Below are 21,971 nucleotides of genomic sequence, written 5' to 3'. Positions count from 1 at the left end.
ATTTCAACCCCTTCATTTCCCGTGAGCGCATAATTAGCTTTCCTTCATTCAAGAACCCGACCCCTCTCATTTACTCCCCCTGCTGCTTTCCCTCGATCCTTATATCAAATCAACTTTAACTCCACCATTTTTCACTCACTCTTTCCCAAAAATGGCTGCAAATTTCACTCTTTTCCTCGTCATCTTTTGTGCTTTTTTCCAACTCTCTAGGCCTTTTACAGTCATCATGACGGATTCCGGCGTCCCCTCTACTCTCATCGACGGTCCTCAAACCGGGTTTTCGATTAACAAAAATGGGGCTCGGACCAACCCTCAAGAGCAAGATGCGGTTTACGATATAATGCGAGCCACGGGGAATGATTGGGCCACGGATATCCCCGACGTTTGCCGTGGGCGGTGGCACGGCATCGAGTGCATGCCGGACAAAGATAACGTTTACCACATTGTTTCCTTGTCTTTCGGGGCATTGTCCGATGACACTGCTTTCCCTACCTGTGATCAGACAAAGTCTTATCTTTCAGAGTCCATTACCAAGCTTCCTCATCTTAGGACACTCTTTTTTTACCGTTGTTTCACTTGTAATCCTCAGCCAATCCCAAAGTTTTTGGGTCAGTTGGGTTCTACTTTACAGACTTTGGTCCTTAGGGAAAATGGGCATATTGGTTCCATTCCTGCTGAACTGGGAAATCTTACTCGTTTAAGGGTTCTTGATCTTCACAAGAACAACCTTAACGGTTCGGTCCCTGTTTCATTAGGCCTGATCACTGGCCTAAGGTCGTTAGATTTGAGTGGGAACAAATTAAACGGTTCAATTCCTGCTTTTAGCTTCCCGGTTTTGAATGTTTTGGATATGAGTCAAAATCTTTTAATGGGTTCAATCCCATTTACCCTTGGGTCATGCCAGTCTTTAGTTAAAATCGATTTTAGTCACAATCGTTTGACCGGTTCCATACCCGATTCTTTTAGTGGGCTGAAAGAGCTCATCCTAATGGATGTGAGTTATAATCGCTTGTCCGGCCCATTTCCAACATCACTCAGTAGCTTAACTTCCCTACAAGCTTTGATCCTCAAAGGCAATCAAATGGGATCAACTGCCATTCCTAGTGATTGCTTTGATGGAATGAAGGATTTAATGATCCTAGTTTTATCGAACATGAACTTGCATGGACCGATCCCCGAGTCATTAGGCCGGTTGAACAGCCTTCGGGTGGCTTATCTTGACGGAAATCACTTCAATGGGTCAATTCCAAGCAACTTCAGGGACTTGAAGAATGTTAGTGAACTAAGGCTGAATGATAATCACTTAACCGGCCCGATTCCGTTTGGAAGAGAAATGGTGTGGAAGATGGGGCGCAAGCTTAGGCTTAACAACAATTCAGGACTATGTTATAATGCAAATAACGGGTTTGAAGATGCCTTTGATAGGGGCATCGGTTTATGTGATGCACATAAACCCGGTTCAGCAAGGACAGTGCAGCATTTGTCCAACAACACAAATGGGGATATGACAACAACAATAAATGTATCAGCTGGGGCAGTTCGTAAGACTTCAGTTTCTGTTAGGTTATCTCAGTTGGCATCACTATTTTTGTTCATTTTGCTGTCTTTACAAGGGAAATAAATAAATAAATAAAAGGCTTGTAAATTACAGTTTTGTACATCTTAATTTATCTCATAAATGAATCAATTGATGTTTGATTAAAGCAAAAAACTACCCCCCCCCCAACTCTCATATTTCAGAGCCTTCTTAACAAGTCAAAGACAGGGCCTTTCATGGTTTGGATATCAAAATTTGCAACTCCTTAAACTTATTCTCCAACAACGTAGTCATAATGTTAGAAGACATATAAATCTCAACAACCGTAAATAATTAGCTCCAGATTGCCAAGATAAAAAGATGTTAAAAGTTTAATAGAATAGGAATCCATAAAGAAGTAGGTTTTGTGGGGGCACTCCAGCATCTCCAAGGCCATCCATTTGATTGTTGCACTTTTATTTGCATTCAAGTCCAGCAAGTATGAACTGCCACCTGTCATTATTTTGTATTATTCAAACTCTATTATGGCTTAAGGTAAAGTGTTAATTTCTTGTTAATTGCATCAGCTAACAAATTTAAGACACTTTTTGGCTTCAAAGCTGGCTGGACCAAATATTTTAATTTACGAGCAAAACTTAGGTAACATATAATATCAACATTTAATGATAATACTAGCACACAATAAATACACAGTATATAATCGGTATCTAAATTATGTTGTATGTGTACAGATGGGATAAAATTTATTTACTTAAATTCATTAAAATTATTAATTTTTAATTTCAAAAGATTAATCTACTTGCAACGAAATTCTTTTAACAATTTAAATTTAGATTTACCTTTTATCTTCATTCTAAATTAAATATTATTTAAAGATCACACACCACCTTCACATCTCTCTATTTTATTTTCTAAATTCTTATAATAATTTCCGTGCTATACAGATTACAAAAACTTGACTTCAATCCTATCCGGAAATAAAAGGTAATTAATGTTGAAATGCAAGCTGATAACTTCATTGGTTTGCGTATTTTTGATTTATATCATTTTATTATTATTCCCCTGACAAAATTCAGCCTTTGTCTTGTAGAGCTGATAAAGCTATTTTAATTTCTTGTATCAATCATTGGTAGGCCTACCAAATAAAGCAGATTAGCCTGTAATTCAGGAGGAGTATATCTTTAGTTCAAATTCCAAAGCTTCACACCTATAAATAAACAAAAGTGTAGCTTCATAGAATAAAATCAGTTGAGTTAAATCTCATACAGGCCATCCTCATCTAAATGTGAATAATAAATAATATAATAAAAAGACTTCAATCTTCTGGTGTTCCACCATCAATCGTTTTTGTTTTATGCATAGTGTTAATTTAGTACTACAATATTGGTATTTGCTTTTCCTTGGACCTCACAAACTTTATACCAATATCAGGTCAAATTTTGAAGGTTCGTTTAGCAGAAAAAGGCTTTAATAATATCAAATTTTGGTGCATCATCACCATGAATGAGTGCTGCTTATATCCCGTTAAATATAATTTATCATATAACCCTATTACTTTATTCAACTTCAATCCAATAATCTAAATGAAAATGAAAGCGGCCATTTTCGATAAAATAGAGACAGAGTGATATAGACTACAGAAGGAGGGAGGCAGAGGGGTCCATTCCATTACATAAACTGTTTTTTGGGTTCATTTTTTGCATAAACTGTTAAAAGATTATGAAAAGAACTGTAAAAATGAAAAAAAAAATTGTTTAATAAAATTGAACCATGGGTGGGGGGATGTGGACGTGGGTGCAATTTTTGAATTGAAAACAGCTAAATTCAATGAGAAAGCAGCCAAATCAGCAAGCAACCAATAGCATAAAGTAAACAAAAGAAAGAAAAAAAGAACAGCTAACTCCAGCAAACCTTGCCATATACTCTTCCTTTTCTCCATTTCTTCCCAAAAAATAGATACTAACAATTAAAGAAAAACCCAGAGAGAAAGTAAGTTTTTTTGGAACAATTTACTGCCCAATAGCGTTACCTTTGGCATCCCATATGAATCTGCTGCTTAGAAAAGGAAACTGAAGTTGAGCAATTAAAGTACAAAGTATAAATACAAATTTTATAATAATAAAAAAAAAAGGTCTTTGAAACTGCAGGGAAGTGGTTTCCTTTGAGACAGAAGGCAAAAAAAAAAAGGAAGACAGAGTGGTATTTTTAGTTTGGTTTTGAGATGGCGTTCTGCTCTATGATTTGTTGTGGGAAAGGCGTTGATCGGTAAGTTATAATTGTTAATACTGCTTTTCTTTGTTTTGCAAAACTCCTTTTGGAAAGTTTCGCAGCGTTTTCTTTATTGAATTTTAGTTTTGATTTGAGGAATGATAATGGTTTTATTTAGTTTTTGAAACTATCATCTGGGTTTTGATTAAATTTTATCTTTTTCATTTTTATCTACTATCATCTCAAGATTTGAACTTTGTTTCCTTTTGGAACCGTTGAAAAAGGAAATACTTAATCGAGCTTGATATAGCCAGTTGACTTTCATTTAAGCTTGAAATTTCGCACTCTGGAATCCAATTCACAAGGATATGCTGATTTCCATCTTAGACGCAAAGGCTCTTTTGGCTGTCAAATTGAGTCTTCTTTTAATGCGCTTAAGTTGTTTCGTGTTTTTGTGATTGGATTTTAATGTCTTAACATTGTATGATACAATAGGAAAGAGAAGGGAAAGCAGCAGCCGACATGGAGGATATTTTCATTGAAAGAATTACATTCAGCTACCAATAATTTTAATTATGACAACAAGCTTGGAGAAGGGGGATTTGGCAGTGTATATTGGGGTCAGCTATGGGATGGATCACAGGTATGAATCATTTTACTTTTTTTTTTTTGTTGGGGGGGGGGGGTGTTTGTTCTTTTAACAAAGTGAAAATTGCTATTTTGTGGCGTCCTATGTTTCCTAACTTCTAAGCTTTGAAAGATTTCTCGGTTAATACATAGTTATATCCATCTGCGGCTCACTTTTCGGTTGTTGATCCGACAAAAACTTCAGTAATATTGAATGTTCTAGCATGCATCTTACTATAGTTTGAATCCAGTTTACTATTTGTGAAAATTGTTCTACTTTGCAAGTATATTCCTGGACTGGCTTCTGTTATTTTCATGGTTCATATCTATATGAATCTCATGTAACAAGGTAGAAAAGGTGCTACTCTGTTGAAGTAATGATGCAGAAGTTTCTTATAATGGAATCAGTAGTAAGGTCAGAAGTGTTAAAACTTTCGACCTAAAACTGTTCAGCGATAGGTTAAAGGGCTAACATGATAAAGTTGTAACAAATCCCAAATCGAAATGATGTGAATCAACATCGCTTGGCATTCACTCATAATAGGTGCAATGGAAAAACTGAGAAAATTAACCGTATTAATAGATCATAAAGATTGGGAAACACATACCAGAACATGGGAATGATCCTCCAAGGACTCTTCCAATACATAGAATCCTGGGATAAAATTGAATATACCCAGTCACACATATACCAGTGTCGAAGCCTGACTAATATAGACTATAATGACTGTTTTAGGACCGACTAGGATCGGACTTCATTAGATTCTTGTTCTTCTTCCCATGGAAAGTTGATAGCCAACTTTGAGGCTGTACCATCTTCTCTCTGGACCCAGCCAATTCCGATTTCGCTAATTGCTAGGGAAGTTTTATGGCAAATAAAAATTGTAGTTTCATCAATTGTTGAAGGGTCACCATTAGTACTTACTGTGTAATTTTAGGACTTTGGTGATATTCAAAATAGCACCTCTCTTTCTCTAAACACCACATTAGTACCATCAATAGTTTCCATTTGAATAATGCTTTTGGAATTCCATGATTATTTCTGTTGCAATCAAAATGAACCTTCTTGATGTTTTTCTATTGCTTTGTTTTTCTTTCAACCTTGTTCTTGTTTTGAAAGTTATAGACTTGCAGATCGCAGTTAAGAGGTTGAAGGTGTGGAGCAATAAAGCAGAAGTGCAGTTTTCGGTTGAGGTTGAGATATTGGCGAGAGTTAGACACAAGAATCTACTGAGTTTACGAGGATACTGTGCTGAAGGGCAAGAACGTCTGATTGTATACGACTACATGCCCAACCTAAGTTTGCTTTCACATCTTCACGGGCATCATTCATCAGAATGCCATCTTGATTGGAGTAGAAGGATGAATATCGCAATTGGCTCTGCTGAAGGAATTGCGTAAGTGTTGAACCCAATTTTCTTTTCTATTCTATAACTTATTCTAAAAAAAATGTCAACCCCAACTCTTTCGCTTGATTCCTTCAGTTACCTTCACCATCATTCAACCCCACACATAATTCACAGAGACATCAAAGCTAGTAATGTGTTGCTAGATTCAGATTTCCAGCCTCAGGTTGCTGATTTTGGGTTTGCAAAATTTATCCCTGATGGTGCAACACATGTGACTACTCGAGTTAAGGGTACCCTTGGCTACCTTGCCCCTGAGTATGCTATGTTAGGAAAAGCTTCGGAGAGTTGTGATGTGTACAGTTTTGGCATTCTTCTGCTAGAGCTTGCCAGTGGCAAGAAACCCCTTGAGAAACTGAGTCCAACGGTGAAACGCCCCATTGCAGAATGGGCTCTCCCTCTAGCTTCTGAGGGGAAGTTCAGTGAATTGGCGGATCCAAGGCTAAATGGGAAGTATGTGGAAGAAGAGCTGAAAAGGGTTGTTCTGGTCGCACTTGTATGTGCTGACGCTCAGCCCGAGAAAAGACCTACCATCCTTGAAGTTGTCAAGCTGCTCAAAGGAGAGTCCAAAGAGAAATTAAGTGAACTAGAAAATAGTGATCTGTTCAAGAACCCGCAGTCTGCTGTTTGTAATGATGAGATATTAGCTTCCGAGGAGAGCTCAGACACAATTAAGGAAGAGAAGGATTCCTAATCCGGTGAAGGAGACTGAGCACGGAAGTCCTTAAGATGGCTAATTCCAAGGACGAATTTAAGTATTAGATGTCAAAATTTGTATATTTGATATGCATATATATATTATTGTTTTCTTTTGCTTATTTATCTTCTCGTAAGAGGTGGCAGTGGTTACCGATGCCGGCAACACCACGTTGTAACATGGAACCATGCTTCAGGAGTGCTATGATATATGTCTGGGGGTCAACGAAATGTTTCTTGAATTCTTGTTTTACTTTAGTCATTTGGTTTTATAGTGGGCGTTCTACATCATCTCTGGTTTCAGATATCTGGCACTATCTGCTGCTTGTGATATGAGATGTGAAAATCAATCTCTATGCCGATGGCAATGGCGATGCCTTTTTATATCCACCTCTGAAAAATGATTCCAAATGATCAAAGATAGGGATTCAAACTTAAAAACTAACACCTGGGCAAAGCAAAAAGGCTAGAGTTATATTGGGCTGAAAACATGATAACATTTAAATCTATACGTATCTCAATTGACGATTAATAAGTCAAAAATGCAAACTCTTAATCCCTTTCTTTATGAACACCAAAATAAGTTAAAATATCAAAAGAATATTTGAGGGCAAAATCAGAAGGGTTTTGCTCGTATATTTACAACTCCCAGCATTGTTACAAATGGTATAAAAAGTACATGCAACTACTCAAACAAAAAGGTCAGGCCTCTACCAATATTTCGGGCGCAAAGTGTTACACAGGCGTAAGCTACAGAAACAACAACGAACAAGGTTGACATGAACCCAGACTTAGGTGAATGTATCCTCCCGATCTCCTTCTGCAGTCTCACCTTCCTCCAAGTTGCTGAACTCAAGGAAATGAGTCGGCCTGTGGTCCTCGTTGTAGTATTCTCTAGGTGTCCCTAGCTTCACCCCATATTTCATGCTAACTGTATGCTTCACTCCCATGAAATTGTAATTCCATGGACCATTGTCAGGGATCTATAAGTACAACATAAGTAAAGATTCAGTCCCGCAACACCCCATCCAATATTATATACATTTGATTGAATTTTAATGGATAGGAAATTCAAAGAACACAAATCAATGAAAATATTCTCTTACCATATAAAACCCAAGGAACCTATCACTTAAGAGCATCTGCACCTTCTCGTAATGAGTTGGAAGGTAGCCATGAGGATTGCTTCCTGTATCTTTGTTTATCCGTCCCCACTCATATCCACTAGGTGTAAGCTTGTACGCTGTTAATGAGCAAGAACCTGGAGTGAAACTGCAAGTCAAGATAATGCACTTCTCTCCATCCCACTGTTTGTTGTTCTCCAAAATCCGAGCATGGGATGTGACATCCTGTGATCAGAATTGCATGATAATAGACAGCAATTAGTTTATAATATTAGATCAGTCATGGATAAAACTACAACATTGAAATATTTCACTAAAATTGTACTTCAAGAAGCAAACTCTAAAAATACCTGTGGTGATAATTGGGGAAGCTCATTTGGTTGTGTGTGCAACCATCCCAAAGGCTCCAGATCATTCAAGAAATCATGTTCAGGAAGAGCTGATGGAAGATGAACTTGCTGATGAGTACCCCACTGTGGTGGCATTGCAATACAGCGAATTTCCTTAACCTGAGGATTATCAGGAGGGCTTATTCCATACAAGTACCCAGCAATTTGAGTCCGCAAATCTGCTATGCAGATGAACTTCTTTAAAATGTTCTTTGGCATGATGTAAGTGTACCCCGTTTCCTGCATCATTGATTTTAATAAAGATCAGCATAAGCAACTAGATAAATGATTAGATCTCCAATAGTCAGTTATGTACCTTTATGTCTTCTGAGTTCACATATATATGATTGACACGGAGATAAAGATTAGTAGCTGATATTGCTCTAACACGCCAGTCAGTCTTGGACCCAAATGCTGCTTGCTCGTAAGGACTTGTGGTCGTGACAATGAGCTCATCACCATGCACATTCGTAGTCCTAGTTGTCACAGCTGTCAGCTGACTTGCTTCCTTAGCCTGAAAGTATAAGTTGATAAATTTAGATAAAATAGAAGTTCAGCAAACATAAAGCCAAGTTAAATTAGCAAGCAATCATAAATAAATAGTAATGAGGGGAAAAAAACCAGAAAGAGCTTAACCTGTTTCTCAATCTCTGCTATTTGTTGCCTCTGTTGAGAGGGTGGAGTAATCTCAGCTCCAAGAATAATGTCACGAATCTCGGACTGTGTTAGGGCTGACGTGTTCACATTGTTCTTTTTGGCATAGTCAGAGAGTATGAGATCTCTTAAAGCAACTTCAACCTGTGCCACGAAATTCCACTTTAATGTACTTGCAAAGAAGGATGCATGCTTCTAAAACTAATTGGTGAATGCACTATGAGCAACAATAACGCCTACCTTCATCCACTGATCATCAGTTAGAGAAGGCCAGATATGGTGTGGCTCAGTAACAATTGTCTTGTCAGGTTTCAGTAACATCTTAGCCTTCTCATTGTTCACATGAAGTGCACGAAGGATCAGAATAAGTCGGGAGAATGCAGTGTATGATGAGATACTCTTCAACCAGTCATCATAGATGTTAAACAAAACCATTTGTGGTTCCGTAGCCTTAAGAATCAGATCACCAAATTTTTCTATTTTCAAGCAAGCTTGGAATGGTAGTTGCAGCTCACTTCCCTTGATAACTATGTTAGGGAAATCCAGTAAGTGAACCTCCAAAGGATCAAGCATTCCCTTCCGAGTAACAATGATCTGCTTTGGTTGTTCTTCAACAGGCAGAGACCGCACGAGAGCAGCAACTTCTTCAGCAGTTTTCCACTTAGCAAGCTGACCAAGACGCTTTTGACCTGCCCACACGCTTGTGTGAATGACCTGCAAGAAGCGAAAGTGATCGAGTTGAGATCTTCACAATAGACAAACTAGCTTAGAAAAGAAATGCTATATGAGGAAACAAACCTTTAGGAACAACTGTCCAGTCCTGGGATTAAATATGAAGATGGCACCATTAATGGGCTTTGTTGTGAGATTCCCTTCAAATGTCTTATGGATTGTCACACGATAAACATTGGTGTCGTCAACAAACCAGATAATCTGGTTGCTGAAGATCTCCCCATAATTTTGGGATGAAAGATATGGCTCAGTAGGCTCAGAAGAATACAACTGCAAACCTTTTCTTATCCGCTCCCTTAGGACATATAAAGCCGGATTTGACTGTATAAATAGAAAGAAAAATTTAGATCAACCCTTGATGCCCATACATATATTATCATTTAAAAACAAACGTAGCTTCAAAAATCTGAATTATAGATTATTATATTTTCTGTCCACCGATGTTATATAACAGCAAACCATGTTACCTTCATGATCTTATTCATTGCCTGAGCAAGCAGTGGCTTTGATCCAGGGAACCAGTTACCGAACGCAGAATGCAAGTTGTAAGCCAGATCAAGTCCAATCATCACCCCTACATAAAGACAATAGATGATCAGATCTTTGACCAAAAGAAAACAAAGGGCATACAGGAGAGAAGGAAAGACAGGAACAAGTAGGTGAAAATTTACCAGTAGGAGATGGATAAATAGACATGTTGTCTGTTGTATAATCCATAAATTTGGCTCGAGTGTAACGCTCAATATCATGCGAATCATAATCTCCCCACCGAAGTTGTACATCTATCCAATATTTATTGCTTGCTTTTTGATCAAACATGTCCTTGGACTCTGCCACAAGACTAGGCTTTGACATAGGCCATCTATGAGCTGCAAAGAGAAGAATATCTGCGCAAGAGCTGTTCATCTTATAACTCTTCCTTGGATGAATTGTCTCCTTCTGAACAGTTTCAATTTCCAAAGCGTCCAATTCCTGATCTAGCACTTGGCAAAGATCCATAACTACACTCTCATGAATTTTTTGCCACAAATGAGCACGGAAGATCTGAATCAACGATATTTTCAAGGTTGGGATCTTCCCATGCATGAATATTCCAGTGAGATCTAGTTGCACTTGAAAACCGACGTAAACATTAGCCCGATTGATTGTAGGTGACCACCAGAGAGTAAATCTACGGTTAGGAATCTGGTTAAGACCAGATCTCTGAGCATTAGTAAGCTTCTTATACTTCATTGACTCCTCGAATCCAGAAGCCTTTTCCCAAAAAAGACCCTCCCAGGTAGGGAAGCTGTAATATAAGGAATAGAAGAACATAAAATAAGATATGACCATACAAATCATTAATAAGTATAGTAATTGGTCAATTTATCTATGAAATTTATACCGAAACTAAAACCAAGCAAGTACTTACTATGTTCCTTTAAACAAGGTATGCTCTAGAATGCCCTCAACACCTCCCAGAGCTTGGATGACATCAGTTCGATAGTTGTTCAAGTTCCACAATTTGCCATCATGCCTTTGGTGGGTCCACCAGAATGGATTCTGCTTCAACACCTGGTACTGCTTGAAGTCTGTGCGTACTCGCCATCCTTTGTCATATGCTAATGTGTGCCTATCCTTCTGAAACAAAGTATTTATACGTGGTATTCCCCTATCCCACGAATCCTGTTAATAAATCAGGGACAATATCATCAGAACACAACTTTCATGTGACAGATAAATCATATAATGCAAAAAATGTACAGAATGCTAAATGGTTAGAATAACAATCATACGAAAGGATATAACGAGAGGAAACTGCCAAAGAAAAATGGAATCAGAAAACAACAATTGCAATCACTCGACAATAGAAAACAAAACTCACTTCCAAATCCTCAAGAGTTAGGCGCCTATTTTGTGCTTGAGCTTCCTGTCTCTTCAGAGCATACTCGGCCCAAACACGCTGTGAGTCTATGAACTCACTCTCCCATGGCTGTTAAAGTCAGAAAACTATCAAACAATAAAGCAATATAGAAAGTAGAAACAGAAAAACATGTTAGAAAGTGCAATCGACTTTACCTGTATGTACCGGTAAAGATTAGGGATCAGCTGGTCCTCTTCATGGCTCATTCCACTCCTAAAGTGAGTCACACCAACATCAGTCTGTTGACTGTATCGAAGGTCACTCTGTGGAATCAATATGTGTCCCATTGATAACATGCCAAGTCCTCCAATTTCTTTAGGAGTGTAAAAAATGACAGGAGGGAACCTGAAAGCATGGTAGTGTTTTAATAACTTATTATCACCAAAAGGAAGAGAGGCATAAAGAATACGGAGATCAGCTAGAAAAACCATACCGACTAGGCATTTTTGAATTCAATCCAATCTTGATACGAGTTTGAATTTTATTTTCACATTTAACTAGCAGATCTAGAAGCTCTTGCGTATGTACGGTTGCTTCACGGAAGTAAGTCATAAGACCTAATCAACAAAGAAAAAAAATTAAGAGGGAGAAGACCCAATAAATTCAACAAAACAAAAGATCAAACAAAATTCACAAGACCAATATAAAAGGTGACATGAAATACCTATTAAAGCAGTATTCCATTTATTGACTATCTTTGTAAATGTTGTTGACCCAGAAGACATGAGAATCTGCCTGACACGATTCTCAAAGACCTTCATGTGCTCATCATCAACCCGTAAGAAAGCAACTGCAGTTCGCTCTTTTGTTTGTTCATTCTGCAAATTCCAAACCCCATCTCTTGTATTGCTAAATGCTTCTTGGGTCATTCTTATTTTAGGAAGTATTCGAACTTCAAAACCACACCTAGACATCAGAGATAAAGATACTGCATCAGTCAAACAGTTTCTTCAAGTACATAGCAGGAAAGAAACAATACCACTAACCAGGAAACCTTAAAAACTATCAAAAAAAGTTCGTTGGACAAAGCTATTTTACCTATACAACAAAGTCACATGTAATCTCGTAATGAAATTTAACAGAACACATTCTGCCACATAGGCAAGACACCAAGCACAGAGCATCACTTTATGTCAATGCATAAAACCAGTAAACCGGTAGACTTATAACATCTAGCATTATAGCTCCAGATAATCAATTCACATATCATGAATTCCTTGTAATAATGGTTTGACATAGCTGTCAAGTTAATACATCTCTGAGGTAAAATACAATGGAATTTTCAACATTTTCATTAGAAGAAACCAAAAGCAAAACCTTTGGCCAACCACGAAAATTAATTCAAGCACTAAATGCTGCATACATATAACAAAAACATTAAATAAAGAGGTAATATGAGAAACAAACATGCTAAAAAGCAGGTTGGGATTATCCTTGCTATAGACAGAAACAAAGCTGTTCTCCCATTCCAACGTTGTGATGCTTCTAGGTAGACGATTCTTCATGTCCCAGAAGACACTTCTCCCAAGATTAACTGCAAAGAAAGAAAGAAAACTAGAGACTGAATCTCCAAAGCAGTTTTGTCCAAAAAAATTCAAATCATTTAAGATTCCACAAACCATCATGTTTCATAAGCCTCATTCTTGCATCTCTTGGCCAGCATTTCTTGTTGTTATATCCAACCATGTTTTCATTGTTCGGATCAGGATGCTCAGTAAGATAACGCTGGATTAGGTCTCGTGCCTCTTCATGTGTGAATCTGAATAATATGTGCACCCTATCAATATACCTAGAGTACAGACGAATTGGATGCCTGGTTTCAACTTTTGTGTCCCAGTATGTGATGAATTCATTTGGCATCTGGGGTGGACCGGCAATCTCACTAGCACGAGTCAATCCAAGAAGCAAGAGATCCAGAACAAGTCCATAATACTGGACAACAAAAGAAGCAAACTGAAGACCACGTATAAGACCATATGAATTCGTGTGACTCATATCTTTGTAAGACAACACCACATTATTCTTTGCAGTTACATAATCTGCAATGTTGTGATCAAGAACCAAACGCAAAAGCCTGCAAAATATAAAGAAATATTATTTATAAATTCCAACAAGGCCAACAAATTCCAACAAGGCCAATGATGAGATGATCAAAATATTTACACTGAACCAACCTGTTTAACATAGTCAAATCAATTTTCTCAAAGAACTTCTCAAATTTTGTCTGAAGCATCACCACACACTGCCCCTCACTTGTGTCCCATATTCCTTGCAAATTGTTTATACCTTGACACCATTTGTAAACCAAAAGCGGGGGTGGCTCAGAATCTGCAGGCTTAATCCAATTAGGAAATAGGTGGCGCTTGTCTCCCTCATACCATAGGTATTGGTCAAGGTAAGCATCAGTAATCTTCTCAAGGGGCTCAATTTCATACACTGGAATCAAATAGCTGTACAAATCCATGAACTCTATCCCAACCTGCAAAGAACAGACCATTTTTAAGTTCGAAACCATATATAGAATACAAAGAAGTTCAAAAGCAAAATAAAAGTCATACTGGGCCACCAACTTACTTCTTTGAAGGCACGTTGCGTAAGGAGATGCCGCTTGATCCTTGATAGGGCCTCATGAGGATTATCATAAGCCTGTTCAATTAACCCCAGTTCTTCTCTTTGGAGTTGGTTTAACCTCACAGCTACACTGTAAGATTCCTTCAACCTTTCCAGTGCAAGGATGAGTAGCTTTGTATCATGCTTGTAAGACAAAGGGGGAAATGGAATGGGTGAAAATTTTCTTGATTCCAACCAATGCACAGTTGTGGTATAAATGGCAACGGCTTCTTCTGGCGTGACATATGGCCCATCTTTCAAATAATTGTGCTGTCGTTCCTGCTCAGCTTTTAGCCAGAGGCGTGTCAATCTGCCTAAGTTTTTCCTACAAACGGTTTTATCAACAGTTGCACCTCTTCTGATACGCTCACGATTGTAATGCGCAACATTTGTCCACCAGTCAGCTTTAGACTTGACATATCTGAGGATCATATTCTCAATGGGAACTGGCAAACCCGGAACCTAAAGAGTGAATCAGTGAGACAACTAGCACAGGTGACAAAAGTAGCAAGCAAGTCATTCAAAAAAAGGTTTTACCTTCCACGGAATGTTTGCCTTCCAACAGCGCCATGCCTCGCTGAGATGCTGCAATATTGTTCTAGCTTTATTTTGTTTAATGCCCTCTGCAATTTAATTATAAACATACTGTTAGAAGGAATTGCCAACAGGGAAAAAAGGAAGATCGCGAAAGGTAGCAACTAATGACAGTTGATAGTAACCTGGCATGGCATCAAGAACATCATGCATGACAGCAGCTCGAAGTTCCAGATCAAAGTGGCTCTCAACACGTTGCTTGGTAACAGTCTTAGCCACTCCCTTTGAATGTCGACCTTCAAATTGACGTGCAAGCAGATTTCCTAACCACCTTTCTAGAAGAGGCACAATTCCACGAAGGAAAAAGAGCCATACCCTCCACATTGGTGCCCAAAATCCACATCCAGGTCCTTTCCCCACTGGCCCAGTGTTGAAGCGATAATAAATTAAGTGTTTCAAGTCTTTGCACATCCTAATCTGTCTCATGAGCCGGTACTTGTAACGGTACATCCCAGTCAACTGACCAACATGGGAAAAAGTATACTGCAGACCATCTGCCAATTGGAAGGCATCAACATTTCCAAGTCGAAATTGAACATTGGCATCAACTACAAGCTTTGTTAAACGCAGAATCTCCCGACAAAGATGAAAAGCATTGCCAAATCGTGACTTCTTGCGCTCTTTTGTGGTGAGAGTCTTCACAGGTTTCAAGTTGAAGTTGTAATCCAGGTGAAGGTAGTTCAAATTTTTCCTATGTATCAAAAGGTTCAGCATGTTGTACCCTTGCTTGCAAACTTGTAGACCTGCTTCAACCCAATCAAGCTCTGTCGTTTGAAAAAACTTGGTCGCCTGGAGAGACCGAAACAAGTGCTTCTTCTTCTGAGCCTTTGGTGGTCTGTGATGCAGCTCATTCAGCACGAAGCATTTCAACAGTTTCTGATAGCTTACTCGCACTTTAACAGGATACGATGGAGGACAGTGCTCCTTGTACCAGTCTGACACAAGTGGTATATCTTCAGCACGTCGCATCCGACCAGATCTCATATTAAAAGGGCGTGGAGCAAATAAAAGAGAAATCCCAGCAGCAGTAGTATCAGTGTAAAGCTGTGTGTCACTCAGCAAAGGTTCCACCCCTTCAGGCAAGACAAAATCATCTTCGTCCTCGTCATCATAAATTTTATTTTCTCGTCGCTCCTTGTTTGTGGTAGTTATGGGGTGTATCAAAGGATCATAATAGAATGCCGGTAAATCAGGGTCTTCTGTTTTAATGTACATGACCATGGGAGTATGATACACACAAAGCTTTACTTTCCTGGGCCTATTGTTATAAAGATGAGGGAAAGCAATTCGATACTCTGTCCTAAGAGGTGACCGGATAATGAGTTTGTTTATGTCATTAAATTCATTCCAGTCCTCATCCCCTTTCTCCATATCACGGTATAATGGTTCAAACTTAGGACCACCTGAAAATATGCACAGCTGGATGAGAAAGCGTTCAAGCAGCATAAAGAAAAAATAGCAAAAGAAACCAACTCAACACCATAAACTTATCAAAATCAAAGAAATCTGATTCCAGACCTACAACCAGGCATAACGGAAGCAATGGCATGCCATCATCGCAACAAATTTCCATTCCAGTATTTTCCCACCCATTTAAAAAACAAAGAAAAAAGGAGACTGAAATTAGAGATGTCAATACATATTATAGTACTAGTAAATGCAAGCAGCATACAAGTGAAAGGTTCTAGAAAACTACTTCAATCACTAAATATATAAACTGAATCACAATCAACTGTGTGTCTCCACACCCCAACAGCCAAACTTTGCAAATTTCAGATCATTCATGGACATGGGAAAAAGAAGTTTAGTATAGATGGCAGGAAACTTACCAGGTATGCACATGTTTAATGCTTTAGCTGTGAAGAATGACTCCATGTCAAACAAGTAAAAATAATTACGGTCAATCAAATCAGAAAGAAGTTGTCCAGCAAGCCGGTGCAAAGTGGCCATAATTGGAAGAGAAAGATGCCATTTCCTGTAACTCGGACCATTGATAAGCTTTGTTTTTACAAGAGGCTTATGGTCATAAAACCAAGCGTATACAGCAGAATCTTCTTCTTCATCCAGCTCTAACTGAATCGGCTCTAGAGGATCAACATCTAACAGATTATCAGCATAGTCTAATGGAGGCTCCTCATCATCAAATGGTGGAAACCGCATTCTCTTGAAATGACGACGATCTCTTTTCTCCCTTCGCATCATGATCCACATTGTACCCCACTGTCGAAATAAAAGATAAGTCGATCAATAACAACAAAGGTAGCTACTTCCAAGAATAATTCAACTCAGATAGAACTTAATTTGGCGTCGAATTGTTGTAAGAGGAGAAGGTAATGAGCATACCTGTGCTAAATAGATTGGTTCAACAACCCACGGTATTTCATTCACAAACGTTATTGCTCCTGTTATATGGTACAAAACCTTCACATCTCGAACCTGTTCCCAAGGCATTGGCATATTCTCAAGGAGCTTGTAAACTGCATGAGGAATGAATTTAAGGGCTCCAAGATACACACGCTTATCATGGCGATATTTTTTTGAGGACATGTCCCCATGGTCTCTATCAGAAATAAAACAAAACTAACCATGAATATCTTGCCAATGAAGTGTATACTATCAAAACATCAAACTACAAAGTAATCATAGAAAAGGACTCTATGTATTTTGGAAATGCAACCAAGAGTAGCATGCCTTCAACAAAGTTAAAAAAGAATTATGTAAATACGGTTACAGGTCATACTAGTAAGGGTAAAATTATTCAAAATCAAGAAAAAAAATCCTAGATAAAATGTCTCTATATTTTGCAATTTATTTCCATGCAAATTTCTCGCGTACAAAAATTGCAAAAATAAAAGCACTTAAGTGAAAATTTCTAACTTAGAACATAAATACATAGATAATCCTGCAGAATACTCTAAATATTAAAATATATAACAAAAAAATGATCAATGAGAGAACTAATAACTAACTTTACAAGATCCCATGACCGACCTAAACAGTTTAGCAATTCTCGAAATCGGTAAGACCTAGTGTTAACAATCTTTAATATCTTAAAAAAACAATAATGATGAGGAAAATGAACAAAACATGATAGATCAAATCTCACTAAACTATCTTTAAAACCATGTAACAATATATATTACCTGATAATCTTCCTGACGTGCTCAGGAGGCATATCCTCCTTCTGCGTCTCGACAAAACCAAATTTCCTCTTATCCCCATACCGTTTAGAGTTAAGCTGCATCCATTTCCGAGCCTTCTCCTCCAGCTTCGCCTCTGCTTCCTGCGGAGTCATATGCGGAGCTAGAACTGTGTACGAAGGCTGGGCAGCTGGAGGCGGTGGGATGGTGAATCCCCCGGTCCCCGGCGGCGCTATCTGAGCGTTGTTATTATTGTTGTTCCACATGACAACTTTGGCCGATCAATATATACTCTAACGACCCAAATGCAAGCTTGAAAGAAGAAACCGAAGAGGATTTCGAACTTCGTTCGATGAAAATGATTTTGAAATTAGGGTTTTGGAGGGCTGGCGTTTGGGTTTATCTTACTTTTCCTCCTCCCTCTGCAAAGAGAGTGAAATTTTTTGGAGCAAAAATGGAGGGATCGTTCGGCTTTTATAATTTTAGTGTTAAAACAAGTGGCGGTGACAGTGAGGCACGTGATGGATTGTGAGCCACTATGGCCCTCTATATGGGAAACCGACTAAAAACTTCGATGTGGGCCAATTAGGCTCTTATTTTATTGGGCTAAAAGCCCTTTTCAAGGTAACATGATAGGTGACTTGTGCCTTTAAAAGGCCCGATCTCTTAGGCTTTAGGCTCTTAAATCTATAAATTGAGTTGTGACTTATAATCGACTCTCAACTTTACTAAATACTTTTAATAAATTGATAAAAATGCTTGTTTATAACAAGATTTGAAGTCTAAACCGAATAAACTATAATATTTTTTCTTTTATTTTACTATTTCATCCAACACAATATTTAATTTTTATTCCAATATATTACAATTTTATTTTCACTCAGATTGAGAAATTATGATAATCTAATTTGAATTTATTTATTTAATTAAGAAATCTCACTATTTTATATTTATTAATAAGTTTAAAATATATGAAGTATCTAAACTTGGTAATTTGTACTTACTTAATATTTAAATTTTTTATTTGATTTAATTGACACTTAAATTTAAAAGCGTAAGTCAACTTTATACATTTATAAGTATCGACTAACTCTATTAAAATACTCTAACTTGGTATTGAGAACTAATAGTATAGTGACATTTGACAATCTCATATTGACACATTATAAAATAATAATAATAATAATAATAATTTATTTAAAATTTCTTTTATTTCTTTTGTTAAGTGAAACATAATAGTTAATATATAAAATAATTTAATGATTATAATAATTCATATAATAAATTTTATTTATATTATTTAATTAAATTCATTTAATCAAATATTTTAGTAAAATTAAAATTCTCATTTATAAATGCGATAAATGTTTTAAATAAAAAAAATTTAATGACAAATCATGCCATATCATATCATATATATATATATATATAATATATAACAAGGTATGTACCTTATATTTGAAGTGGCACCCTCTCAATTTTCTACATTTAATTTACATAAAAACAACATTTTTTTAAAATAATATAAATAAAATTTATTACAAAATAGTTTTAAAATCAATTTTTGGTGATTAATTTTAAAATTTATTACCATTTCTTAATAAAATTTATTACAAAATAGTCTTAAAATTTTGAATCTAATAAGTTGTAACTCATTTATAAAATTTAAATAATTTATGCACACAATAAATTTCAATATAAATTTATTTAAAATTTAAAAATATAAAATGTAAAAACCATTAAAAATATTTACTACCATATTAAAATATAACTAAATTTATTAAATTTGCAAAACAATAAGTTACAAAAATTGTTACATAATTTTAAAAATGAATAATATTATTTATACATGCGATAATATTATTTAAACTATAACTTTGTATACAATAATAATTAAACAAAAATTTAAATATTTAATTAGATAAAAACTTAATAAAGTAAATATTTTATCTTAAATATTTATGGTTCTTAACTTAAGTATTTATTATTTAAGTTTTTTTTAATTTAGTTAGATATCTAATTAAATAAAATTATAAATTAAATAGTTTATTTTACATATAAAATTATCTCCTTTACATTTTTTTAGATAAAACTATTTTAACATTAATATATGTTATTTTTAATAATCACAAATCTATTAAAATTATAATTTATTTTTAGATAAAACTATTTTAATATTAATAATTTTTTTAATAATCACAATCTATTAAAATTATAATTTAAAATTTAAAGTATAATTATCTTTAAATGTTAATTACTTGTGAATAACTCTATAAATATGGCAATAATAATTCTTGTTTAGAGACTATCACTTTTTACCTTATAGCTTTCATTGACGGAAAAAAGAAAAACTTGCTATAGGTTTTAAATGTTAAACAAGGCTAGAGGATTTAGGAATTAAAATAGAAAGAGGAGATTATTGCTAGATTCGACAGATTTTCTTCAATATAAGAGAAATAATTTATGATCATTATGCAAGCTTTATTTGCACATTGACACTTTTTGAAGTTTTAGTCAATTATTGCAAATTAGGACCATGTTTATTGCAAATTTAAACATTGAAAAAATATTCCCCTAATAACATGTTGCCAATGATGGAGGAGATGAATTGAAATTTCATTATAAGTATAGATTCAGTACCTCACACGCCAATAAACTATAAACCTATTATCATACATAATTAAAGAGAAATGAAATTATCTCAACAAAAATGATGATTGATTTTAAGTAAATTTGAAAAGTTGAAAGAAAAAATATTTTATAATAGAATTTATCTGCTTCTAAAGATTGGAGCGTAAGTAAAAGCATGTAATGTGTATTTATTTTTTTCTACAATGCTCTCCGCTTACTTTTTAAGTTTATTTTGAAATATTATTTATAAATATTATAAAAATATTAATATTATAATTTTTTAGGTAGATAAATTATATAAAAATATTTGATAATATTATATGACACAGTAAATAATTTTTAAATCATATTATACTTTGTACATAAATTTTATATTGTTTAATGCAATCATTTTCATATTAAATGCATTTAGTTTTATTAACATTTATCAGATAATCTAAAATGAATGTAAAATCCTATATATTTATTAAGAAATCATGCATTTAAAGTAATTTACGGATCATTTAAATTATTTTAGGTAATTTATTTCATTATCTAATGAGATAACGTCATATTTTATAGACAAACTTTATCAAATCTTTATTTCATTTATCAATGTATTTTTATGAACTTTGAAAAATATATTTTAGTACATGTGTTTTTACATCATTTATCAATGTGGTACTTCTAATTAACAATGTTAATTTGTCAAAAAAATCAGATAATGCAATGACCTCAAATTAAAAATTCCAATTTTTTAAATTTTATTGAAAAAGCTAGATTGAAATTAAAAGGAAATAACAATCCCTTCATTTCTAAAATGCTTTGGAATTATTTAATTTTTTAATATTCCTTTTATATTTTGAAAACAAGTAATTATTATTAGTTAAAAATTTCACGAGCAGACATGTAGAGTGGATTAAACATTTCATAGATTGAATTGAATCATTAAATTTTACAAATCATAAAACATTCAATTGTTTATTTTATTTTTGGTATGTTTTATGTCCATTTTACTGTCCATGTTTGAGATTTGAAACGTTAAATTTTACAAATCATAAAACATTCAATAGATTCTTTTATTTTTTGTATATTTCATGTCCGTTTTACGGTTAATATTTGAGATTCACAGTTGTCCCTCTCAATAATGTCATCTCCAAAGTTTGAACATGAATTCTTCCATTAGAAGTACAATGCTTTCAATTATTTCTATTGTTACTTATTATTTCTTACAAAATTTGATTTATAAGTTTATACCATATTATTTTAAGCATTTTTAATATATATTCAGCTTATGTAATTATATAGGATAATTTAATATATTGTATTTGTAAAATAACATATTGAACTATAAAATCTATAAAACGAATTAGAAAATAAATTAAAGTTATTCATTTATATTGATTATAAAATTTATAAACAATTATATAATAAGTTTAATATAATTTAATCATACAATCAAAATTGTATATCACACTGGTAAAAAACTAGTATATATAATATAATAAGATACATAAGTTCTATATTTGTGTTCTTATATTTAAATTTTATTATTTTTAAAGATAAATTTGATAGTTAAGTGTAATATTTTAAATTTTAAATTTAAATTTTAAAATTATATTTTTAAGTTAAAGTTAAATATTTATATTTTTTATTTATTTAAAAATTGGACTATGAAACCCAAAAATATTTTGTATAACATCAAACCCACGTTTATTAAAAAATATTTAACTTCTTAAAA

General features: G+C 34.9%; 2 protein-coding genes across 2 annotated transcripts; one reads left to right on the top strand and one right to left on the bottom strand.

The window, feature by feature from the left end:
• Positions 1 to 26: 26 nt before the first annotated feature.
• LOC108452855 (protein TOO MANY MOUTHS) lies at positions 27 to 6,716 on the top strand. Its single transcript, XM_053027459.1, has 5 exons — positions 27 to 1,618; positions 3,747 to 3,802; positions 4,241 to 4,388; positions 5,507 to 5,769; positions 5,857 to 6,716. Exons 1-5 carry the CDS (start codon positions 152 to 154, stop codon positions 6,470 to 6,472), a joined length of 2,550 nt encoding a protein of 849 aa, XP_052883419.1. The 5' UTR covers positions 27 to 151; the 3' UTR covers positions 6,473 to 6,716.
• Positions 6,717 to 7,034: 318 nt separating this feature from the next.
• On the bottom strand, positions 7,035 to 18,149 carry LOC108452854 (pre-mRNA-processing-splicing factor 8A-like). The gene is made up of 23 exons (XM_017750629.2): positions 17,624 to 18,149; positions 16,824 to 17,040; positions 16,310 to 16,700; positions 14,606 to 15,883; positions 14,424 to 14,509; positions 13,851 to 14,348; positions 13,451 to 13,755; positions 12,896 to 13,350; positions 12,684 to 12,810; positions 11,941 to 12,182; positions 11,710 to 11,833; positions 11,432 to 11,621; positions 11,238 to 11,345; positions 10,785 to 11,038; positions 10,045 to 10,661; positions 9,841 to 9,947; positions 9,440 to 9,694; positions 8,882 to 9,355; positions 8,624 to 8,785; positions 8,304 to 8,501; positions 7,949 to 8,227; positions 7,581 to 7,823; positions 7,035 to 7,457 (listed from the first exon to the last, which is right to left on the bottom strand). The coding sequence occupies exons 1-23, from the start codon at positions 17,884 to 17,886 to the stop codon at positions 7,266 to 7,268; spliced, it is 7,065 nt and encodes a 2,354-aa protein (XP_017606118.1). The 5' UTR covers positions 17,887 to 18,149; the 3' UTR covers positions 7,035 to 7,265.
• Positions 18,150 to 21,971: the final 3,822 nt, after the last annotated feature.

Source organism: Gossypium arboreum, chromosome 5, assembly GCF_025698485.1.
Source record: "Gossypium arboreum isolate Shixiya-1 chromosome 5, ASM2569848v2, whole genome shotgun sequence".
In the NCBI taxonomy this organism is placed as follows: Eukaryota; Viridiplantae; Streptophyta; class Magnoliopsida; order Malvales; family Malvaceae; genus Gossypium; species Gossypium arboreum.
Note: the sequence above shows the minus strand (reverse complement) of the source record. Positions and strands in the feature narration are given on the sequence as shown.

What these genes read in the sequence shown, in the direction of transcription:
- LOC108452855 (XM_053027459.1), top strand. Translation starts at nt 152, where the DNA reads ATGGCTGCAAATTTCACTCTTTTCCTCGTCATCTTTTGTGCTTTTTTC. An exon ending in TGCTGTCTTTACAAGGGAAA is followed by an intron (nt 1,619 to 3,746) that starts TAAATAAATAAA and finishes TGGTATTTTTAG; the next exon opens with TTTGGTTTTGAGATGGCGTT. An exon ending in GGCTCTGCTGAAGGAATTGC is followed by an intron (nt 5,770 to 5,856) that starts GTAAGTGTTGAA and finishes TGATTCCTTCAG; the next exon opens with TTACCTTCACCATCATTCAA.
- LOC108452854 (XM_017750629.2), bottom strand. Translation starts at nt 17,886, where the DNA reads ATGTGGAACAACAATAATAACAACGCTCAGATAGCGCCGCCGGGGACC. An exon ending in AATTCAAAAATGCCTAGTCG is followed by an intron (nt 11,622 to 11,709) that starts GTATGGTTTTTC and finishes CCATGCTTTCAG; the next exon opens with GTTCCCTCCTGTCATTTTTT. An exon ending in TAACTCTTGAGGATTTGGAA is followed by an intron (nt 11,039 to 11,237) that starts GTGAGTTTTGTT and finishes ATTTATTAACAG; the next exon opens with GATTCGTGGGATAGGGGAAT.